Consider the following 23,034-nt stretch of genomic DNA (forward strand, 5'->3'; position numbering starts at 1 on the left):
CAGAAGAATCTTTGTTAGCCCCACACTTGTTCACTGAAACGCCTCACGCTAATGGGCGTCAAGCAACAAGGACAGCACTCTGTTCAAGAGTTTGGCTTTCTGCAGGAAAATACCTGGAAAACTCTGAGATTAAAATACTTTTCCTTTAGATGTGCAAATTGGGACCATTTAATTTTAAAGACAAAATGTGCTTGCTTAGCATTAGAGATAATCTGAAGATAACCTATTTTGTAGAATCGTAATTTGAACTGCGATGAAAAACAGATTTATTTTAGGCCTGTGTAAGGTAAGGCTGAAAAAGGAGTATTTATTATAGTGCTCTGTGTGAATCTTCTAAATGCATTTATGTTTCTGTGGAATTATAGAAAATGGTAAATACTAGTCTAAGTCACATGTTCATCAATATCAGCCTCAGGATTGCAGAGCTACAGAGCCTGCTACAGATAGAAAAAGAATATTGGCTTGTTATTTTCAGATTTGTAAAATAAATATTTTGACATTGTTAAGTAACTTTTTTTTTGGTCATATAAAATATCATGGTGAACATGTTTTTTCTTATAATACTTTCTTACTTGCTGAATGGGTGCAGAAGATGATAAAAATACATTGTATCTATTTCTGTTGGCCTACAAAACTAGTAAGAGAAAGATTTAGGAAACAATTTAAATGGCTTATACTATATTGACAAATATTTTGACATTGTTAAGTAACTTTTTTTTTGGTCATATAAAATATCATGGTGAACATGTTTTTTCTTATAATACTTTCTTACTTGCTGAATGGGTGCAGAAGATGATAAAAATACATTGTATCTATTTCTGTTGGCCTACAAAACTAGTAAGAGAAAGATTTAGGAAACAATTTAAATGGCTTATACTATATTGACATCAAAATCAATCAGCATCTTGAAATTTGCCTCAAAGCAGCATGTATTAGTCAAAATTTCATCTAGTGCACTCCACTGAAATCCAGGTGAATGACTTAAATCCTACAGGAGCTGGGAGATGAACAAACATGTGATAGGCAAGAGACAACTTTGTGGGTTTAGGAAATACAGATAATAAACACTCGTGCATTCTTTTCCATTGTGTTTTCATCTGCATTGTAAACACACCCTCTTATATATAATTGCATTTTAATAATGAGGTAGCTTCAGCATATGAAATAATTTGTTCCTTTAATTGTACTTACATTATGTGTATTGTTAATTAAGAGAATGTGTGATTTTAATGATTGCAACACAATGGAAAGAGCATTAATTATCTTGTTTTCTAAAGGTAGAAGATATGAATCCTGATCATTCTTTTTCCTCAGGTCAACATGCTATTTAGATTTATCCCCTCTTTCTCTTTCTCTTTGTTAAAAAGCATTATCAATAGCAGAAGCTTTTTGAAAATATTTGTGTATAATTCTTTAAAATCTCATTCATTATAAATTGAAGCAAGACTTCTTATTTAAAACTGGTTTTAAGCAAATTCAGTTTCCCCTTTAGAAAACATGGCATTCTTTTACTAGTTTCATGTTTTCTTTTCCGTCTTCCTTGCAGAGCCAGAAACAAGGCTGTACCTCTTGCTTTCCGCATATCTTTGTTTTAAATATACTGTCATAGCCCGTGAACACTGTTGTCTGACGTCACTGATGAATCTTTTTGATCACTAACATTTGAGTGACTGGCTGGTACATCTACTCTTGCAAAAACATTTATGGTGCTGTTGGCTGGATGTACTGAAGAAACCCTTCTCATGCCACATCCTGTGGCATTGAACATCCTTATGTCTTTGTGAGCGGATGAAAGCCACGTTCACAGAGTTCCTCCTCTCCAGGGGAGGGAGGAGTATGGTGAGAGAGGGGAGGAATTGAGCCTGACGGTATTTCTTTCTTTCTCCGAATCTACCAGATTTGAATTCTTTTGATGGAAGCATGAAAGACTATGTAGTCCTCCAGTTATTTCCTACCAAACCTTTTTCAATTAAATAAGGAGAATTGATTGAGTTAATAATGAATTAATGACCCATTTTCTATTCTTTTAAGTGTGTTTTGTATTTAGTAAGTGATACACAGTTCTTTGGAAACAAACCTCTTCCTTCCAAGTGTGCATGCTGGATGTGTGTGAGGGAAAAGACTTCTGCAGTAGTGGTCACTGGAGAGTGCATGTGTCCTGTAAATCTTTGAGCCCTGTTTAATAATCCAAAGGTAAAAGAGGACAGAGTCTACATTAGTAGCGATGGGGATCTGCAACAGGATTATGTTGGCATGCTTCCACATCATGTAGTTATACAGTTAATTCAGTTTTTTGTTAGTTTATGTGTTAATAGAAGTTTGTTAGGTTTATTAATTTAAAACAATTTATAAATAATAAAATAGGAAGAGCAGATTCTGTAATAGGATTATGTCACTTATTTGTTTGGTTTTTTTCTCTTTACTTCACTGAGGGAAATTAAAACGCTTCACTTCCTGCAATTTAAAATCTGCTTCACTTCTGAGTCCTCTAGGCTGGCAAGTGATGCTCATGAAAAGCATTTTTATTTAGCTAGGGAAACTCTTTTACCATTAGCAATCACATTACATGTGATTTGTAAGTACATTGGGTAGCTAAAGTGCTGTAGATGCTCTTTTGAAAATCTTTTCATGTGGAAAACATCATAAGGAATACATCAGTCCCTTAGCTTTCTTACTGGGAGAAACATGGCTGCCCTGAGGTAGTAGCTTCCAGTGCCCCACCCCAGGCATCAGAAGTGTAACTCAGGGTATTGATAAATACTCTGTATCCAGCAGATCTCATATTTTTCAAAACCACTATGAGCATTGCCTTCAGTGGGACAATTAAAAGCCTTGATTCTTTAGAAAGACCACATGCAGAAGCACATTCTCCCTGCCTATTACTAATGCCCTTTGTTCATCTGCAAAGGCAGCGTGCAAAGCTTTGCGTGGCTGAAGCTTCCAAGTGCCCCTTGTGTTCCAACGCTGATTAGGTAGCTTTTGGCTTCTTTTTTTTTTTTTTGCTAGCCATTTTCCTTTGTCTACTGGTCTGGCACACTTCATAGTAGTTGCCACTCGCTGTTTGGATCAGTGTTCTCATTGGAGCTCAGGCCATTACTCAAAGCATAATAAAGAATAAATCAAATTGGTAATGTAGGCTCTGATGTTAAATGTTTTGAGGCTGTCCCCCATGATGACGACACTGGAATTATTTAATGAAATTTTGCTTTGGGTTTCTCTGTTGCTATACATATTCATTTAGCAAGAAGGAGGTCCTGCTACTGCAAAGAGGTTCCAGTCCTTGTTTTTTTCGACTTACGTTTTTAATATTGATTCCTGGGAAAGAAAGACAGACCTTGCCTTGTCCCATAGCTGAGCTCTCTACAAATGTCGTGCTGTTTATTTTGCACCGGCCTGAATCAGCCATGCCTGTCTCTATAGAAAGCAGTAACTGCAAGCCAGAAGAAAACCTTTTACTAAAGACCAGTTTAGCGCACCATTTCGGGGTGACATCACTGGAACACCTTATAGACAGCATAGGCGCAAGCATTTCAGGTTTGGTTAGCCATTGCACACTGCCTGAACACATATATTACTGAGATAATTTGGAGAAGATCCTGCTTGCTGGTGCTTGATATCAGGTCATTGTGGTGAAGGTCTGCAGCATCTCTCCCTCTTGCAGCTGTGATGGCTTTTCTGCTTTGTTGAGTAGGAGAGGGGTGATGTTTCTAATTAAAAAGAAAAAAAAAAAAGTCTTGTACTTCTCCCCTTCTTTGTTTGTTTGTGTTTTCTCTTTTTTTTCTGGACAAATGTCCCTGCCCACGGCAGGGGGGGCAAATAGATGACCTTTAGAGGTCCTTTCCAACCCAAACTATTCTATGATTCTATGAGATTGCAGTAGAGGTTACTTTGGGTGTGTCGGTTTCTTTTTTCCCTATGGTGGATGGACTTCTGCTTATAGCATGAAATTTTATCTTCTTTTGCTAGGACTATGTACTCGTTGGGACGGAGTTAATTTTCTTCATAGCAGCCCACATGGTGCTGTGTTTTGGATTTGGAACTAAAATGGTGTTGACAACACACAGGTGTTTTGGCTGACACTGTGCAAGCACTGCTCAGCAACAGGGCTTTCTTTTTTTCCCCACTCCCCAGCAAGTAGGCTAGGGGCGTGCAAGAGGCTGGGAATGAACGGAGCTGGGACAGCTGACCCGAATTGCCCGGAGGGCTGTTCCATACCATATAATATCACAGTCAGCAATAAAAACTGTGGGGGTGGGGGGTTGGTCTTGCAGGTAGCCATTGCTCGGAGACTGGCTAGGCATTGGTCTGCGTGTGGGAGGTGGGGAGTGAGTGAGCAACTGGGTGAGTGCTTAGTTGCTGGCTGGTGTCAACCCACCACAGACTATTACAGCTACTGTATCCAAGAACAGTATCTTGCATCTTTCACTGCCAGCTGAGCATTTGCAGGCATCCCTGAAGTGAGGACAGAGCATCAGACTGGCTTTGGAAAGAACACATGTTATGAAAGTAAGGAAGAATAGTCTATGGGAGTGTAGTGGGAACTGCAGAAAACTAGAATTGGGTTTACCATAATAAAGGTGGTGTTTGAGGGATGTATGATTTGAAGTTGGGAAAAAAAAAGACAACTGAGAAAATGGGAGTACGGGGAACATCATATTATTTTGTGTTCTTAAAAGGAACTCATAGGAAAAATATTGAGAAATATGATAATGAGCTATCCTCTCAATGGGTATTTTTAGCAGCACGGAGAAATTCATAAGTGGTTTAATTATATTATTTTCAGGTGAAAAATTTTAGAGAGGCAACATAAAAATTAACAAGGTTTTTTTAGCAGCTAGAATTATTTACTAGCTGTTTTATATCCCATGAAGGACCTTCTGTTCTGCTGTAACTAAAGAAGTCGTCATGATTCCACCTACCAAAACCAAGGAAATAGTCAGTTTACATAGGTACACAAGTACTAGTTAGCATGCCTTCTTTCAGACTAGAGATTTCTACAGTGAAGTATTAGTTGTGACATTATAGTTGAAGGGGGAGAATCCAGGGAGCACCCTCCAAGAAAGACAGGGATGACATAGAAGAGGAAATGCAGAATTCAGAAACAAAATTACTTATTACTACCATATTTTCACAACTATGATATGTATTTTGATTTTTCTGAATTTCTTTAAAATTACCGTTCTATAAAAGACTGCCTTCAGATAACCTTTTATTTTATCTGTATTGCAGTTTGTTCCTGGGAATATGGTATATCTTAGTAGTAGTTTTCACAGAATTATAGAATTGGGATTGAAAGAGATATTGAAGATTGTGTAGTCCAGCTGCTCTGCTCAAAGTGGGTTCGACTAGAGAGCATTACTCAGGGCTGTGTCCAGTCTGGTTTAGAATATCTCCAAGGCTGGTGATCCTGCAACATATCTGGGCAACCTGTTCCACTGTTTCACCACCATCACAGTATGTTAAAATGGAATTTCCCGTGTTTCAATTCATGCCCATTGCCTCTTGTCCTTTCACTGGGTACCACTGGGAAGAGTCTGCCTCCATCTTCTTCAAACCCTCCTGTCAGGTATTTCTACACATGGACAAGATCTCCCCTGAGCTTTCTCTTCTCCAGGCTGTGCAGTCCCAGCTCTCTCAGCTTCTTTCCCTATGTCAGATGGCCCAAGCCCTTAATCATCTTCGTGGCCTTTTGCTGGACCTGCTCCAGTGCGTCCATGTCATTCTTTTACTGGGGAGCCCAGAACTGGACCCAGCACTCCAGGTATGACCTCACCAGTACCGAGAGAGGGGAAGGGTCACCTCCCTCACATGACCACCTGGCAGCGCTCTTCCTTGCAGCCCAGGATGCTGTTGGCCTTCAAGGGCATGTTGCTGTCTCATATTCAACCTATTGTCCACCAGGACCCCCAGGTCTTTGCCTGCAAAGCTGCTTTCTAACTGGTCAGTCCCCAGCCTGTACTGATGCATGGGGTTATTCCTTCTCAGGTACAAGACCTTGCATCAAGGCATATCTTCCAATTTTCAGCAACATTTAGGTTGGGAATTCTATCTTCTCCTTTAAAAACAAAATTTTTAAATATATCTCAAAAAGATATGCTTTGATTTTATTGTATTATATCTGTCTAGGTTTTATACCTTTTCATAAGCATGCACTCCTTATAGATAGGATATTGAGCTGGGTAGTCTGATCCGATTCTTATGTTCCAAACGCAATTAAAAACAAACAAAAAAGAAAAACTCCACAACCATATTCAAGCATGCTCACAAGTATGCACACTATAAAATGTGATTTTTTTTTTTTTTTTTTTTTTTTTTTTTTTTAAATTTTTTTTTTTTCTTTTTTTTTTTTTATGACTTTGGAAAGTAAAGCAATGGAGTATTACCTTTAACCAAGTATCTGTACTTCAGTGACGGCATTTTAAAATGGATTTTTCCATGTAGATGAAAATTATATTTGAATGCCCCAGCAGAGGCTGCTCATGTTATTTTGTCATTTATCCTACCACTATCCCTTCTACCTAATTTTATTTGCTTACGGTTTGTCTTTTTTTATTTATTTATTTTTTTCCTCTGCCTTGTGTGTCAGAGGAGGTGTTTATAAGCATTCTCAGCCATCAGTCTTCTCCCAAGTGGCTTTTAACTGTTAGAAACAGGTTCTTTTGCCATTTAAAGTCATCATACTTAACAGAAGAAATGGTCCATCTTCATAATGGTTTCAGTGCTCTTTTTGTGGATTTTTCTTCTAAATAATAATGAAAAAATTTATAGTTGAACTGTCATTTCTTCTTCTGTGATTTAGAAGAGTACGGAGAACAAATCAGTGTCAGGAAATAGTTAACGTAAAATAAATAAAACTTGAAGAGGACTGAAACTGAACAGATCAAGTTATATTAAAAAAGCAACAGGGGAAAAAAAAAAAAGGAAAAAGACATGTTATCATCTTGACTATTTAATCCTTGGCCGCAATTGTGTGAATTTGCAGGTGTTAAATTATCCAGAGAATGGTTTGCAAATTTTTGCTATTGTCAGTAGAAGCATATTGGGAATTACATGGAAGAAAATAAGCATTGACTAACAGACTGCAAATTTCAAACAATATGTATTCTCTAGTTCATGTCAAGTCTTATGTGAATGCAAAATATAAAGCTGATCAGACTTAATTTGTTGGTTTTGTTACATGTTAAATCTTTTATTGCTTTTGAACTGTGTTAAATTTGATTGTACAGAAGTGCTTAAAAGCCTATTTTCTAAAGGAAAGATGTATTTTTATCTCCCTCCCTTCCCTCCCCCCCTTCCTTTGTACAACCTGATTCTGAGTTGCCTTACCAGCCTATTGTATAATTTCTTAACATTTCACATGGAACGTCTTATTAAGTCTTCTGTGATACAAACTCAAAAGCAGACTGAGCTGACCAGTGAATATTTTCTTTGGTTGTTCAGTGCACATGAAAAATCTGTTGGGAGCCATTCCTGTTTGCTCAAGGCTGTGCCATTTGAGCGGCTAAAAAGGATATAAAAGAGTGTTCCTGACCCAGTTCTGTCTGGGTATTTTTCAGGCACTTCAAGTTGTTTTTTTGTTTGTTTTTTTTTTTTTTCATTTTGAGATCTCATAAACACGTTCGCCTTTGTCTTACTCCTGCGTTACTGGATTCCTGACTGATGTGCTATCATTTCAATGTGTTCTTCTGCAGGTTGTTAAATGTGCTGTGCTGTGAGCTCAATACCCTTTTACTCTTGGAGACTCAGTATAAGGTGTCACAAGTTTTACTAACTGCTCAGCAGGAAAATGTCACAGAAACTTCAGAAGGACCAGGGTAAGAAGTGACTGATGTAAATGTTATTTTAACTATCAAACTTTTCTCCTGAGAACAAATACATGAATACCTTAGTGGCTTTAAACATACAAATGCTCTCACTCAAGTTGGCTTCTAATGTGCATAAGTTTATTTACATGCAGGTTTGTCATCAATCTTAAATTATGAAAAGATACAAAAGTCTTGTTCTTTCTCCCATGTCCACCTCAAAGTGTAAGAAATAAAAAAGCAAATAGTTTCTTCATTTCTATTTGTGTTAATCTTAAGTTACTTCTTAAAAAAAGAGTGCAAAATTTGTGGCTGTAAATATGCCTTTTTATTTTTATTTTATATTTATCTTTTATGTTATGTATAGAATACCAAATTAGGATATTGTTTTAATATCTATGAATTAAAGGCATCATCAATTCTTTGGGTTTTTGGGTTTTTTTAAAATTTATTTATAACTTGGTCAGCTCTCCAACTTCTGTGACTTTCCATTGCTGACTTTTAAATAAAATCGCACAATGCATCCTTTCAAAAGGAAAAGGGTATTTTTGGGACAGAAGTGGACAGTCATTTAGTCACAGACATTTTGTCCTTTCTCTCAGCATGCTGAATTTTGAGAACTTTCCTCTTACTGTTTGCTATATGGGACCAGTACAGAGTCTAAATCAAACAGTATGGGTGAAATCTCAGCAGATATAGGTGGTTGTTATATACCATTTGAGGATGAAACCTACTATTTCCTTACTAAGGAAAAAGTTGTAAGAAACTTGGTGTATAAAAACTGATTTTTATTCCTTTTAAAAAATTTTGTACCTTGGGCTACACAGTGACTTCAGACAGCAAGTTGGCTGTGTGTTAACTTATGAATAACTCTGCTTATTTGTGACAGCAGAAATTTGCTGGTAGGCCAAATAAGGAGCAAATTTTGATGGTCTGTTAACTGTCTCTGCCCTAATTACTGAGCATGTGGGCATAACAAAGCTTGCCAAGTTTTCTACTCTTTTGTGTCCGGTAATTGCTCAGATGTTTCCAATCAGCAGTAGGTAGGGAAGTACGAAGTCAGGATAATGCTTGCAGACATCTCAAAATACTTAACGTTTCTGTTTGTTTATTTATGCCTATGTGTTTTCCAGATTGTGTTTTAACTCTGGTATGTCTCTCAAGGTACCTTTGCTCATTAAAGTTTTCTGAATTAAACAGTGGGTAAATCAAAGTGATTCTGATTTTTGGAGTTTTTTGGTTTTTGTTTGTTTTTCCCCAGAGATTTTATAATTGATGGACTATCAGTGGAGAGAAACCATGTTCTTGTAAGGATAAATCTGATTGGAGGACCACTGGAAAGGATTTTGCCTTTGAGAGTACTAGATGAGGTTAGAATCTAAAGTTTAACAGTTTCTCTTTCCATAACTCCTGCCTTCATTAACTGAACATTTTTGCTGATAATTTAGCATGTGGAAAATTATTCAACATTAAGAAATACCAGTCCACCTTTAGCTTTATAAAGGGCTAAAATTTTTAAGAAGCGATACACTGAAAAATTATTCCCACTGTCTGGCGATTGGCATGTGCCTAGGATCTGTCACGTTCAGATGAAATGTTTATATTGCTCCATTTTAGTGATACTTTTCCTACTATAAAAGTGAATGCTATTTGTCTATTTTTTACTTACATATTTCTGTGTTTTCTTTATTAGCTTTCCATTTGTTATATCTTCCTTTTATTTGATTTTTTTTCTGTGCTTGGGTTTTCATATGCAGTATCTAATACCTGGAGCTTTCATCGAAGTTCTAACAATACAGTGTTTGTTAAGCAGCTCCTTTAAATGTCCTGCTTCTCACTGGCTGTGAGTCTCATAAACGTGAAATGCAAATTACTGTCAGCACAGCAAAGACAGCTAGATCAATGTATAGAATTGGAAATACAGTTTTGTGGTTATTTTATTTTTATAAAATCTGCAATTTCCTTTTTGGTGGAAAAAAAGAACTGTAAAATCAAAACTGTCAGTGGTATATACTGGAAAAAATTATGGCTCAAACGCTTTTTGGATTTTGTATCCTTTAACTTTTTTTTTTCGTTATGGAGTATCTTATTGCAAATTGTATTATTAAGCATAATTTTGGTGCATAGGCAATAATTCTGGGAACTTTACCTTTGTGTTAATCAAGCAAATGCTATTAATTCTTCTCCTAAATTAATTTCTTTCTGGTCCTGGTTCTAGGGCAGTGATCCATATCCTTGGCCAATGTTTTCATCGTTCCCTTTGCCAAAGTGCTACCTTGCAGAAATTCCTAGGAAAGCTGAATTCAGACAAGGTACGTACAAAGCATGCAAGCAGTGTAGATGTCAAACAAGCATCTCTGTCGATTTTTTTTTTTTTATTTTTTTTTTCCTTCCTCCCCGCCCTCCACCCCCCCATCCCCCAGATTATAATCTCATAAGTACTTAAGGATTTTTTTATTGTTGACTGCATTTTAAACTAAATAAGTTCATTTGGTTTTGCTTGTCTGGCTTTGTGCAACTGTCAATCTGCAAAGCTCTGTTTAGTAATCTAATTCTTATGCAAACTTCAAGATTAACCTTTTGGCTCATCTTAGGTGGGTGACTCGTGAGATGTATTTGTATCATCTCTCTAGTAACTGAAGCAAGACAGTATGGTTAAGCTACAAATTTTTTGTACACTATTTTCATGATTCAGATCCCTGTGTTTACAAAGCTTGGTGGTGTGTGAAATAGACAGTGTTTAGGGTAGTTGGTTTCCACACTGAACATCAATTTGGAATGTGGGCAGACTGAAGAATCCTTTGACGAACTATCTAGGCAAAGCGGTTTAATTCATACAGAGAAACCGTTTTAAGGTTTCAATTTGCATAGACAATGCAAAAGAATCTGATGAATGGTTATAGTAAATAAATCATTCTTTGTATTTGTTCATGTTTACTGTATCCTTGAGATGTATTTATTAGAAATTATTTGTGAATTTCCTTAGCAGATACAGATTTTCAAAAGTGATAGAAATTCTACATTAACTGTAGAATACAAAATAGTTTGTCTATAAATATCTAGAAAAAAATTAAATAAAAGGTGGTTCCCTTCTCTGACAAGAGGAAAGGCCGTGTAGTTATAAAAGAAGGGAGTGTTCTGTATCTTAACTTCGGTAATACCGTTCCAGGCTTCCCAAGGCAATTTTTGTAAGACAAAATCAAATCACCGTAAAGTGGGTGCCCAGTTGTTTTAAATATGTCTTCAAGGAGGCAGGTAGTACTGGTCTTGGATTGGAAAAGCGTATTTTTTTGTATCCCACAGAACCTCTCTGTTCTCTTGTTCAGAGCAATTCTGTTGCTCATCATTAACAAGTGGGATAATGGAGTGGAGATTGTACTTGTCACTTTTGTGGATGACAACCGGCTAGGAAAGCTAGGGTAAAACTTTTTGACTAACAGTAAATTTGCTGAAATGAAGTTTCAAAGGTTTGCAAATGGGTCTGATGAAGTATTGAAATATTTTTATTTGAAATGGCATTTTGATATTAAAGGTAACTGAAGTAGGACTATATAACTGAAAAATGAACAGAACATTTAGTTTCATAGTCAAACAAAATATTTTGTGTTTGCTGTTTGAAAAAAAAGGAAAACAAAAACATTGAAAGTGTTCAATTTCAGTTCTCATTTTAAAAAAAAGAAGATTCTTCCACCAAACTGTGAATATCTGATTTGCCAGACTAATGCTTTCAGGACATGTAAGTTATTTTGAAAGAAAGTGTCCGAATAAATAGATCAAAAATGAAAAGAATGAAATTCATAAATTGCTATTTCCAGTGCTTGGGAAAAAAGAAATCAAGAGCATGAGTTAGAAGATGGGGAATATCTGAACTGTATTCTTCAGCACTACAGTATGGCAGGGATAGGAGTGCTCTTTCACAAGAGAGGTTAAAAATATGATTATGAGAAAAATCTGTGAGTTACATTTATACAAGACAGATGATCTTTGTCAGCTGAAGGTAGTGAGTCCTTGGGTGGAGTACCTGTAGCATGGGCACTGCAGCCTAAGGAAAATAGATACGTTTGAGGGATTCTAGAGCACAGCTATAGATCGTGACTTTGAAACGTGATATGCGAGTATAGATTGAAATAATTGGAACTGGCTGATGCTGAAAAGACAGAGGTTATGTAAGTCTCTTGGTATGTTAAAAGGAGTTATAAGGAGCGCAGATTGATTGATTATTTTCTATGTCCCTGTGCAGAAAAAGGAATAGTTGGCTTACTTGGCAATACAGATTTGTTACAAATGAATAAAAAAAAAAATAAATCTAGTAGGATACATTTGGAAGCTGTGAAATGACATTGGAGGTTTTAAGACCATCTTCTTTGATGTTGTGAATATTCAGAATTCATCTTGTGTGTTACTTACACAACTTTCTCAGAGGTTTTAAAAACAGTTTAGACAAATACTTGTTACATTTTAATTCTGCTTCAGTGCAAGGGGATGGACAGGGTTCACACCGACTTCTGAATGGCAAGAGTTCTGCAGCCATGCAAACACTTGTACATCGTATGAGGGGGAATGCGTGACTGCTTTGTTATACCTGTCACCAGGGATCGAAGGCCAGCACAATGTTTCTGCGATTCCCTGAAGCTGTCTGCGTCTAGATTTCATGCTGCAGTGTTTCATTGTGTAACCTGTGCAGTATCATTCCTGTCCTCTTTTTGGGGTGTTTCTATTACGTGAATAATTAAGACTACTAGATTCTTAGCACTGTTAAAGGACATACAGTGTCTTTGGCTGAAAAGACTGTAACTGTAGGTTTTATTCTGTGTGTCTTGACCTCTTATTTACCTCCTCTCTTACTACCCAGGTGACATGGACACCTGAAGAGAAGCTTACCTTTTCTTTCTCCTTTGAAAATTGGTCCTGTGTCCATCACGTAATTGTGATGTCAGCTGTAAAAACATAACCTGAGTTGTTTTTTTTTTTTTTTTTTTTTTTTTTTTTTTTTTTTTTTTTTTTTTTTTTTTTTTTTTTTTTTTTTTTTTTTTTTTTTTTTTTTTTTTTTTTTTTTTTTTTTTTTTTTTTTTTTTTTTTTTTTTTTTTTTTTTTTTTTTTTTTTTTTTTTTTTTTTTTTTTTTTTTTTTTTTTTTTTTTTTTTTTTTTTTTTTTTTTTTTTAAATATATCTATAGAACAGATAGTGGAGATGGCTGGGGGGGGGAAGGCTTTGCACTCAGATATGATACTGCTGTCTCTGAACATGTTTCTCTTCTGACCCTCCCTTTAGATGGAGTTGAAGGACAGATGCAATAACAGAACCTTTGTTTCCCAGGGGTCTGTCTTAACTAATGGAAGTTGCCTTTCTGAGTGCAAGCTGAAATTACTCACTGAATAATATTTTGGAACTAGTGTGGCTGTTGCTCACTGAAAAGATTATGTACTACTGAGGTCAGGGAACAGGAAGCTTCATTTCCACAGCCCTAGACCTCATGTAGCCTGCAAATCTATCTAGTGTAATGGAAACCATAGATAAATCTTAAAGTAGCATATGAGGGGTGGTCACTGAAAAGGACTTATTCACACTGAGTTTTCTATGAAGAAAACCCAAGAAATAGTTTTTTATTTCCTTCCCTCTTAAATTCTTTTGAAGGGCAGTGCTAAACATGCAGCACTGGCACCTTTTTGGTTGTTCAATTTGGAGGGGAAAGGGGGGAGGACTAATTAGCTGTAAGAAAAAGCAGAGCAGTGCTAACTCTGCACAGTGTCTGGAACGTGTTTCCCAGCACCAAGGCCTGAAGGCTGCATCTTAGAGAACTTTTTTTTTATACTCTTGCTGTTATTCTGTGCTGATGTAGTGCTCACAAACACTGTCAACTGGATATTTTGCCTTTCTGGATCAAAATGAAGCTATCGTAATTTATGCTGGTAAAATTAGTAACTACATTGGAGTAGTGGAGTAATTCCTCCATGTCACAATGACACTTTGAATGGGTAGACTCATCCAAAAAGTATATTTGTATTTGAGGAAAATCTGTAGTGCATCAATCTTTACAAATATCTGCCCTGGTTTTGTGGATGTTAGGCATTTGCCTGTACGGTATATGTGTTTGTAGGAAAGGATATATGGAAAAATAAACTTGCTGGGCTGTGTATTAATATGCATTATAATATAATTTCAGCCAGTATTTAGAGTTGGAAAACTATTGGATAGCAGTATATTAATGGTTCACTTCTGTCAAAGATAATTTGTAGTGAAGCTTCAAATGATTTATGCGGATCATTATTTACATGTGGAAATTAATTATGCCATTTCCACCTGTTTACACTGCAGCAAGATACCCTGTTGCTTTTCTTTTGTCTTAATTGTTCAATTATTATTTCAGTAAGATAATTTGAGGAAGACCTATTAAGTGGTTTTCAAAGAGTGATGTAGTCCTTTGTTATTCAGGATACAACTATTAAAAATAATGATTTTTTTACTTGTAATATTAACTACACTGTAGGTTATTAAATGTTAAACTTTTTAGAACTGTGTTAAGCTGTAATATTCACTCTTCTATTTGCACAGAAGATTTATTTTTCTTTTCTTCTCCTAGCTCTGCAGTTGTGACAGTTGGTGATGAGTGTGACTGAAGAATAGTGTCCGTAATTGTCCTGCAGTGACGCATTCACTGCTTAGCATTTCCATATACATAGGCACCCCATCGTTCATTAATCTTACTCTCTTCCTGACTCGCACAATCCAGAATTGCTACCAAAAATCTTTTGTGATAATGTTCTTAAAGTCTTTTGATGTTTTATCTCAGCCACTGTTCTCCGAGTTCTTTGCTTTGTACTCTAACTTGAATGGGAACATGCTGCCATGTTTCTGTTTTGTGTGATGTTTTTTTTAATCAGATTTATTTTCAGCATGGTTTTTTGATATCTGCCTGAAACTAGCAGTTTCTCTTTTTTACGTTTTTTTAAACTTTCTCTGTCAAAGAAACAGCTATATTAGCTTTCCTGTTATCCCTTATAATTTCACATAAATGTCTTCATCACCTGCACTTCTTTTACTTGTCCTCCTTTTTATTTTTTGCTCAGTATTCATGTATGAGCCTGTTGTCTTCCACTTTTTTAAAAGTCCACTCGATGAAAGAGAAATAAGTGGACAGGTCTATCAGAAATGTACATGGGCTTTCCTAAAATATATATCCTTATATGGATTTCTTTTCATGTGATAGTCAAATATAATACAGTCAGGTTATTCATTATCTCTAAATCTAGATTTTGAGTAAGATACACATGGATTTACAGATCTTGGTTTCTTAGTCACAGAAAAACACTTTTATCACAAAATACAATCAGATGAGAAAGGGCTTGTGGCATTTCTGATGTTTTCTAAAACATTTATGAATTTTCCTAGGTCTTACCTGCTTTAGACACAAAAGCTAGCTGAAGAATTATTTGAAGAATTATAAAGCAGCATCTTTTAGGGAATGAGATCAGTTTATGCATGCAGAAAGTTAAGCTGTGGTTCAGATTTCATACATGCAGGTAACTGTAGGTTATTTACAGTGCCGTTCCAAAGCTTCATAAACTAGTAAACATGGGGTTTTTTTTGTTTTTTGGTTTTTTTTTACAAGGCTACACAAAGCAATCAGTGCTAGCACAAAGGAGGGGATGGGATGACAAAATATAACCACATATGAGGAAGAAGGCAGGACTGCAGCAGATTAATTAAATTGACATAAGCTTCTCTTCAGTCACACTGTTAGGGTATGATTTCTTGTTATGGTTGAGCATATTTAAAAGCTCACTATCATCAGAAGAGGAGGGTCTTACTCATTTCCTTCCTCGCTTTTTCTTTTCTTTCTATTGCTTTTATTTTTTTTTTCTTCCTCTGTTTCCTCACCTTCTGTCCTTCACCTCCTTCAGCAGCTCTGGCATTTCTTCCAGAAAAAAAATAATTCAGGTCATTAATCTAGGATAACTAGTGAACCCATTTAGTGACGTACCGGAAAAGAGAAGAAAGAAGAGCAGGACTTCTCTCTTTTGGCATTGGCATGTGTTTAGAACACCTCTAGCGATAGTGTGAAAGCCCACTCTCAATAATAAGCAATATGCATAGCCCAGGACTGTGTGGTAGTTGGAGTTCCAGCTACATGGTAATACTGTCGGGCAAGTTATAGTTGCCTACTAACTTGTGAAAGTGAACTGGCATTTATTTGGTATCATGAGTTTTTTGGAAACAATTTTCATTCAACGCCCCCCCCCCAAGGTTCTCTTTTTTTGTACTGTCATGACCTGCTGGAGGAAGTGATAGTCCATGTTTAATGACAAGCTGTTAAGAGAAGTGAATGGTTTAGCTGGAAGAAAATAAGATACTGTGAGTTGCCACAATATGATACCAGTTACAGTATGTAATGGATATATTAAATATCTGGTTATGCTATAGTATCTTGGTTGCATGGATCTTAAGCTTGTTTCTCTGTCATATGAGTTTGAACATTCCTGTGAGCTCTCTGAGGATCCTAAGTCTTGTATCCTCCTTGACTAGGGGAAAAAAATCCATTGGTTATATAAAACGAGTTCTTGTTTTCAGTAGGTTGCTTGCCTGTCTATATTCTGATGACAGAAATGGAAATTAAGTGTTGATTTGGCAGTTCTGACAGGTAGGTAGTTCATATTTTACTGAGAGTATTTACTCTTGGATTTTGTCTCTTCTCTAGACTTTTTGCAGACTCGCATACACATATATATGTTAGTTATATTTGGTATATATCTGAAGTTGCTGAAGTTCCTTTTTTGTTAAAGACTACCTTCCCAGAGGAACCTTAAGGCAAATACAGTGGTCCATAGTCTTTAGCAAAATTTCACAAAAGACTCTAATATCGTAATCTTTATTTCATTATCCTATTGTTGGAGCATAAATTAACGTTGTAAAAGGTTATATGTTTAAACAGTACAATTTTGGATGCATTGACACTGCTAGATACTAGCATGTGCACATTTCAGTAATCAGAAAATAAAGATTTAATTTTGTAAAACCTGCAGGAGAGGAAGAATATTAGAGAGACAAACTGTGCAATGAAAAATAGGGGTCAAATCAAGAAGCCAGGAGGAGGCAGCAGAGATGGATGGGCCATGGTCTTGAAGTCCTACTTTCTTCAAAAAGTTGGGGGAATTTTTTAGTAGTTTTATTTCTTTCAGAGGAAACAAAATTTCACCCTGGTCTCTGTTCGGTAAATTGACTGATAAATCTCAGCTTGTAGTCTCTGATACTCATCTGTCAAACTGAATTACTACAGTCCTTTAGGAAGTAAAATAACTATTTAACTTGTAGAGGAGTGTTGCTTTGCAGTTCTAAGATTTTCTTCAACCTTCACCTGTTATAGAAATAGCAGAAAAGGGCAGGGAAAGAACTAGAAATCCTACTGATACTACTATAAGGGTAAATCCTTCTTCACATTAAATTTTCATACCACGTAAGCTGTTCTAAGCATCAGTGCATGTTATTTGGAAAGATACTAACTGACAATTTAGTTATTTGAGGATGACAAAAGAATTTCATGTTAATTAATTTGGAATAACTATTAATTATAATAATGAAGTTACTATAATCAGCTTTTTTGGAAATAATATGTATCATATAATAAATTCCAGTGACAGGGGTACAATTTACTAATTATAAATCATTAAGGTCTTTACACCAGCTTAAAATAAATTATATGCAATATCGTAATTCTGTTGAAAATATTCTAATCATCTTAAAAGAATAAGTTAATTTGAAAATAGTATTTTGTTTGTGGAAACAATTAAGTTTTATTGGAAAACCATACTGAAATAGTCTAAAGAAGTAAAAGTAACAGCAAGTATTCTAAGTAGCTGTAGACTGGCTCAAATCTATTGAATCTTTAATCAGAAGTCTCTTTTCATGACAGTATTCATTTCTATAGTGGTTTTTTTTTCCCCACATGTAGAAACAGAAAAAAGGAGAGTTTGCAAGGTAGGATGAACCTTCATCACCTTAGTGAATAGTTAGTAGTAGTAGTATAGGCTACGATCCTTTCATAATGATGGCAACTGCATGGTCCCGTAGCAAAGGGATTGTGCACAGCTGGAGTGAGTGCATGTGCATTTACCTTATTAATGATACCACCTTTATTTTTTCCCCTGAAGTTGACCAGAAAATATTTCACAGCAGCATCAAGTACTCTGGGAACCAAGTTGCCTGAGGAGAGGCAGTCTAATTGATTGTTGTAGGGTGAGGATTTTCTGTTGGAAAACTGAGTTTGATCAGTTTTCTCTTACATAAAATTACTTTATAAAACGATTTGGCATTTGAACTTTAAATTTGTTCTGCCTTCAGAAAGATAAAATTTGAACAGCCAGCCCTTCCCAATATGTTAGCATTTTTTAACAAATCTTGCATATGGGAAGAAATTATTTCCCTTTAGATTTGCCGAAGCATATGTATGCATTCTTTTAATTGCTACCTTGCATATATTATTCAGTGTGCTGTGTCATCATGCGTCATGGTAGCTTGCTAATATTCATTGTTCAGTGTGAATTCCAAGATAGGCATTTTGGTTGCAGATGATGTTTGATTTAAAGAAAAAATTCTTAAGGCTTTAAGTACAGACATCATGTTGTTGAAAGCCAACTTAACATTTTGATGTATGATTACACATGCTGGTTCTGCATTTGTCGGTATGGTTCTTCTGTTTTCAAACCTCTGTGGGACTCAGCTAGTTGTGAAATTTACTGCCTCAGCCTGTGTTATTTTATTCTAGAAAATTGGTAAAGTATGTGTAATTTCCTCTATCTTAGTAGAAAATAGAGGAAAAAAAAAATCACTTTAGCCAAGAGAGAAGAGAACATGCTTACTGTCCTTTTGTCATTGCATCAATGACAATTCTGATTTTGAAGGCATGTCTCCCTATCGTAAAGGGAGACTGTGTCTTTAGTAACAAGGTAAAAGTAACACTAAGGAGCAATCTTTGAAATTCTTTCTTTGCATTTAAAAGGAATCTTTCATAAAGATCTTTTTGTAAACTGTTCCGCAAATTTGTTTTATAAGCAAGCTGAACATATAATGAAAAACGTTATCTGATACATTTGTGCCTCATGTATAACAATTGTACCAAAAGACTGTGTTTTAATAGTGCTCAGCTAAAAAGTCAAGCATTTAGAAGTTAGAAAATGCCTGAATTATATTGTTGCAGCCTCTGACAGCACCAGCAAGGAGCCTGTGGCCCTGAGCTGAAGCATGTTGGGTGCACCTAGATTCTTCAGAAAACTCAATTTAAAATTCTAAGTTTCTCTAAGTATTAACGCAAAACTTGCAAGGTGACATTTCAGCGACAGCAAAAGTATCCTTTTAGTGTAACCTTTTGTCCCAATTTTAAGTCCTTGTGCTAAAGTTGTGCTGGAGGTTGTCAGCAAAGCTGCTATAAGAATTCTCATAGCATGGGCAGCCCAATGTATTTTCGCAAAATTTACTCGACAGGTATGCCTAGCAACCTGAAGGCATACATGTATATGCCATAATATCTGTCCATAGTAGAAGCATCTGAAGGAAACCTGCTTACAGAAAGAAGCAGACATTTCCTATGGAACACTGTTATGTTGTTGTCTTATCATGCTTCATTTCATGTTCTACAAAAGAGGGCGGCCACCTCACGGTTTTATTATTAAACCAATGATATTTGGTGGAGGATCTTTGCCTATCGTTTCTATTTTAGATTCTCAGAGTGGTGAAATTACATGGCAATAACAAACTACTTTCTTTAAAATGTCTTTCCAATTCTTACCATTTCAAGACAGGGGAGTAATAACTTCAAGGGAGTTATAAAATGTGCCTCAGTAATGTCTTAAATGTTCAAAACCCAGCAGTAAGTAGAAGGACTTGTTCTGTTGTGTATAAAGCAGAATGTCATCAGCTTTAGGACTGCTTTTCCATTTTAATTGTCATAGGATAAGGGATATTTATCTAGTCTTTTCTTCCTAAGGTATGAGGTCTGCCAAAAATACCAGGCAATGACAGGGCTCTCAGCTGCGTCTGACTTTCCTGTTCTTCTTTGAAATGGTTTCTAGTTTCTGAATGCATCTAGTTGTCTCTGTGGTACTCTGGAACTAATAGCTTCTTATTACTTACGTAGTAAGTTTAAAAGAAAGAAAAAAAAGTAAAGGAAAAAAAAAATGAGCCAAGATTATCATTACAGAATAACACTTATTTTTCATGTCTTCTAGATAAAGATCTTGACAAGCTTTTATCACTCTTAAAAAGTCCGGAGAAGCAAACTGGGTGGACAGAAATTTGTAGAAAACAGTTCTGCAAAGTCATGAAAGCCAGACCGGATATCATCAGTGGAACAAGTGAGTATGACTTGCTGAGTTAAACAAAGCAAGCAAACAGAAGGCCACTAGTAAGCAACCATTCTTTAAAGTTTCATTGAGGATTACATTATCTATACAAGTAGTCAATAATTTTGTGTTGATTATGAAAACAATTTCAACGGGGTTTTCCTGAGAGGGCAAGGCTTATACCTCATGTCCTATTTTTCTCTTTATGGCCATCATCCCTTTGTGTTGGCTGTTTTCAGTGAAATTTGACACAGAAAGAGGGCTCAAATATAAGTCTTTGTTTCAGATCTCTAAAGGGTCCATTACTGAGATGCTGAGAAAATGGAAAAGAGAGCCTGAGAGAAAACAAACATTTCCCGGAGATCAGTGAATGACTTTCAGGCGGGTTGGGAAATTATATTAATGGCCAATTTCAGTAAAAATTTTCAGAATTAAGCCATACTAAACATCAAAGAACCCACTCATTCAGGTTTTTCTTGATTTTCACATGTATTTTCTAGTGAAGAGTGTGTTCATGCAGGAGCATTGGTATAGATCAGTTAAAACAACAAACCAGCCAAAACAAAAACAGCGATCACTGATACAACATAAATAATCAGAAATCAGATGTAATAATTTACTTTTAGTATCACGTAAACTTGTGTAGCAATAAAGAAGGTAGGTGTTTTCAGAAATTGCTGGCTTTCATTTCTGTAAGAATTCTGATTATGGTCAGATGGTCAGTACATAGTCTAACTTTTTGTTTACAGATGCCAAAGGTTTCCCTTCAAATTCTTTAGGTAAGCAATTAATACAACTGATAGTGAAGACAGATAAAATATCTTCTATATGGGATCAAAGTAACCCAGCATGTGTGTTTTACATGAGAGACCTGAATTTTATGATGAATTATATAGCAATATAAAAGTTATAGGGTGGTTTCAGAAGCCTTAAGGAAGTCATTTATATAGGAACTGATTTAATATTAAAATAGTTAATAAGAAATTTGTCATTTGTATAATGTGGTTAAAGTCAATAATTATTGAATGTTTCTAAATTCTCAGAGCTTTCTGTTCTTAATGCTTGTTTGAAACAAGCTTGAGTCTATAGTCTTAGATGATTGTAAATTAGAGCATTCACCTTCCATTTGGAAGAATGTGTGTGTGGACAGAATACATATGTATTTGTATATAACGCATATATGCACTTACAATGTACATTATATTGTACACATCCACAAATGCATGTATTCAGACAACTTTGTGAAACAGGTGAACAAATAGAGATTCATAACCATTCAGAAACAACTGAATGTATTTTATATGCACTTCTGCGAGTATAAGAAAAATAAATTGAAGAGTAGCAACTAAAAAAACCCCTAGATTTTTCTAGCAAAATGGTATGTTTACTTTTCTTGCGTGACTCTGATCTAGTAGGTCAGTGAGGGGTTTTTTGGATGTTATATATTGTGAAGCTAAAATAATTTAGTCTTTGTAAAACCAATTTTTTTTGAATGCAGCATATTTTCTCGACTGATCTCTTCTTGGATTATATGAAATTTTTGTTGAAAATCGTTAGTCTGTCTTCCTGCATCTAAAATAAATTATTTGTTGAAAAAACATAGTTTTACAAAAAACAGAACATGCATTTAAAGTAGGTGGCTTACAAAGAAAAAGAAAAGTCTTTCCTTTTGTGCTTTATAGTTATCTATACACAACCTCAAAATCTGTGTAGGTTGTTTTCTGTAACTTTGTTGGAAGTACCAGAAGCTAGAATGAGGAATTATAGAGAGCCATTAAGATTTGTTAACCCAAAGCAAAAAATTATGCTTGCTTCTGAATAACTGTTTCCAGCTGAGATGTCAGCAAGGAAGTATCCATGGAATTGTTGTTAAGCCTCACAGGGACTTCTGCAAGTGCTTTCACAAACCACACAAAAAATAAAGTATGAAAATAGAAACAGAATAGCATAATGAAACACTAAACAAATAAATAAAAACACCCTGCAAAAGAATAGTAATATTATAAACTAAGTGTAAGTACTGGTAATTTAAGGTGGATGCAAAACTGTTCAAATGATGCATATCTGCTTGGACATATTTCAGAAGCAGCAGAATACCTGCTAGCTGTGTGGTTTGAGACAACATCATGTTCATTGAAACTATTTTATGAGAGACAGCTGTGCTGCTATGTATCTTTTGCAGCATGTGAAGCTCTCCCAAATTTCAGAGGACTGAGAAGCTTCAGTCCAGATCGCAAGAAATCAAGACTTTCTCTTTAGTTACAGATAGGGCAAACTCCAAGGATTACAGAACAAAGACGCATACTTATGCTTCCTGTACTGGGCCCTTTCTAAGGGAGACTAACATTAACAGCAGTTGAAACAGAACATAATCAGCAAAGACGACACTGGATTCAATGACTGTATAGTGTAGCGTGTATTGATTTTTAAAATATTTTGTGATCTGGTGTCAGGATTACCAGATGCTGAATCTATAGAACCTGCTTGAACTCCATCAGAAAATTCTTGAGCAAACTGTATCATATCAATATCTCTAATTCACTCTTCTGGTGTTGAGTACCACCACATTGACTTGGTCAATGTTTTTGTGCTAAATGCTATGGTATCACATTACTTTTGGAAATGTCCATCTTCATCCCCAGATTGGCATTTTCTCTACTAAAGCATCACCTCTGACTGTAGCTTTTAAATCATTTCTGTGGTCAAACATCAAGATCCAGTTTTGAATGGCTTTACTGAACCACTAAAAGGAGATACAAACCTTCATAGAATCATAGAATCATAGAATCATTGAGGTTGGAAAAGACCTCTAAGATCATCGAGTCCAACCGGCAACCCAACACCCCCATGTCCACTAAACCATGTCCCTAAGTGCCTCATCTACACGTCTTTTAAATACCT

The 23,034-nt window shown here is 35.7% G+C and overlaps 1 protein-coding gene across 1 annotated transcript in view; it reads left to right on the forward strand.

Moving 5' to 3' along the window:
* TBC1D32 (TBC1 domain family member 32) overlaps nt 1-23,034 on the forward strand; it is an 89,562-nt gene that overhangs the window by 39,696 nt on the left and 26,832 nt on the right. The window contains exons 23-25 of the mRNA XM_009289179.1: nt 9,064-9,172; nt 10,021-10,114; nt 20,020-20,145. Of these exons, the coding sequence (XP_009287454.1) occupies nt 9,064-9,172; nt 10,021-10,114; nt 20,020-20,145 (329 nt within the window). The remainder of the gene's footprint in view (nt 1-9,063; nt 9,173-10,020; nt 10,115-20,019; nt 20,146-23,034) is intronic.

This window comes from Aptenodytes forsteri, unplaced genomic scaffold (assembly GCF_000699145.1).
Source record: "Aptenodytes forsteri isolate BGI_AS27 unplaced genomic scaffold, ASM69914v1 Scaffold217, whole genome shotgun sequence".
Lineage (NCBI taxonomy): Eukaryota > Metazoa > Chordata > Aves > Sphenisciformes > Spheniscidae > Aptenodytes > Aptenodytes forsteri.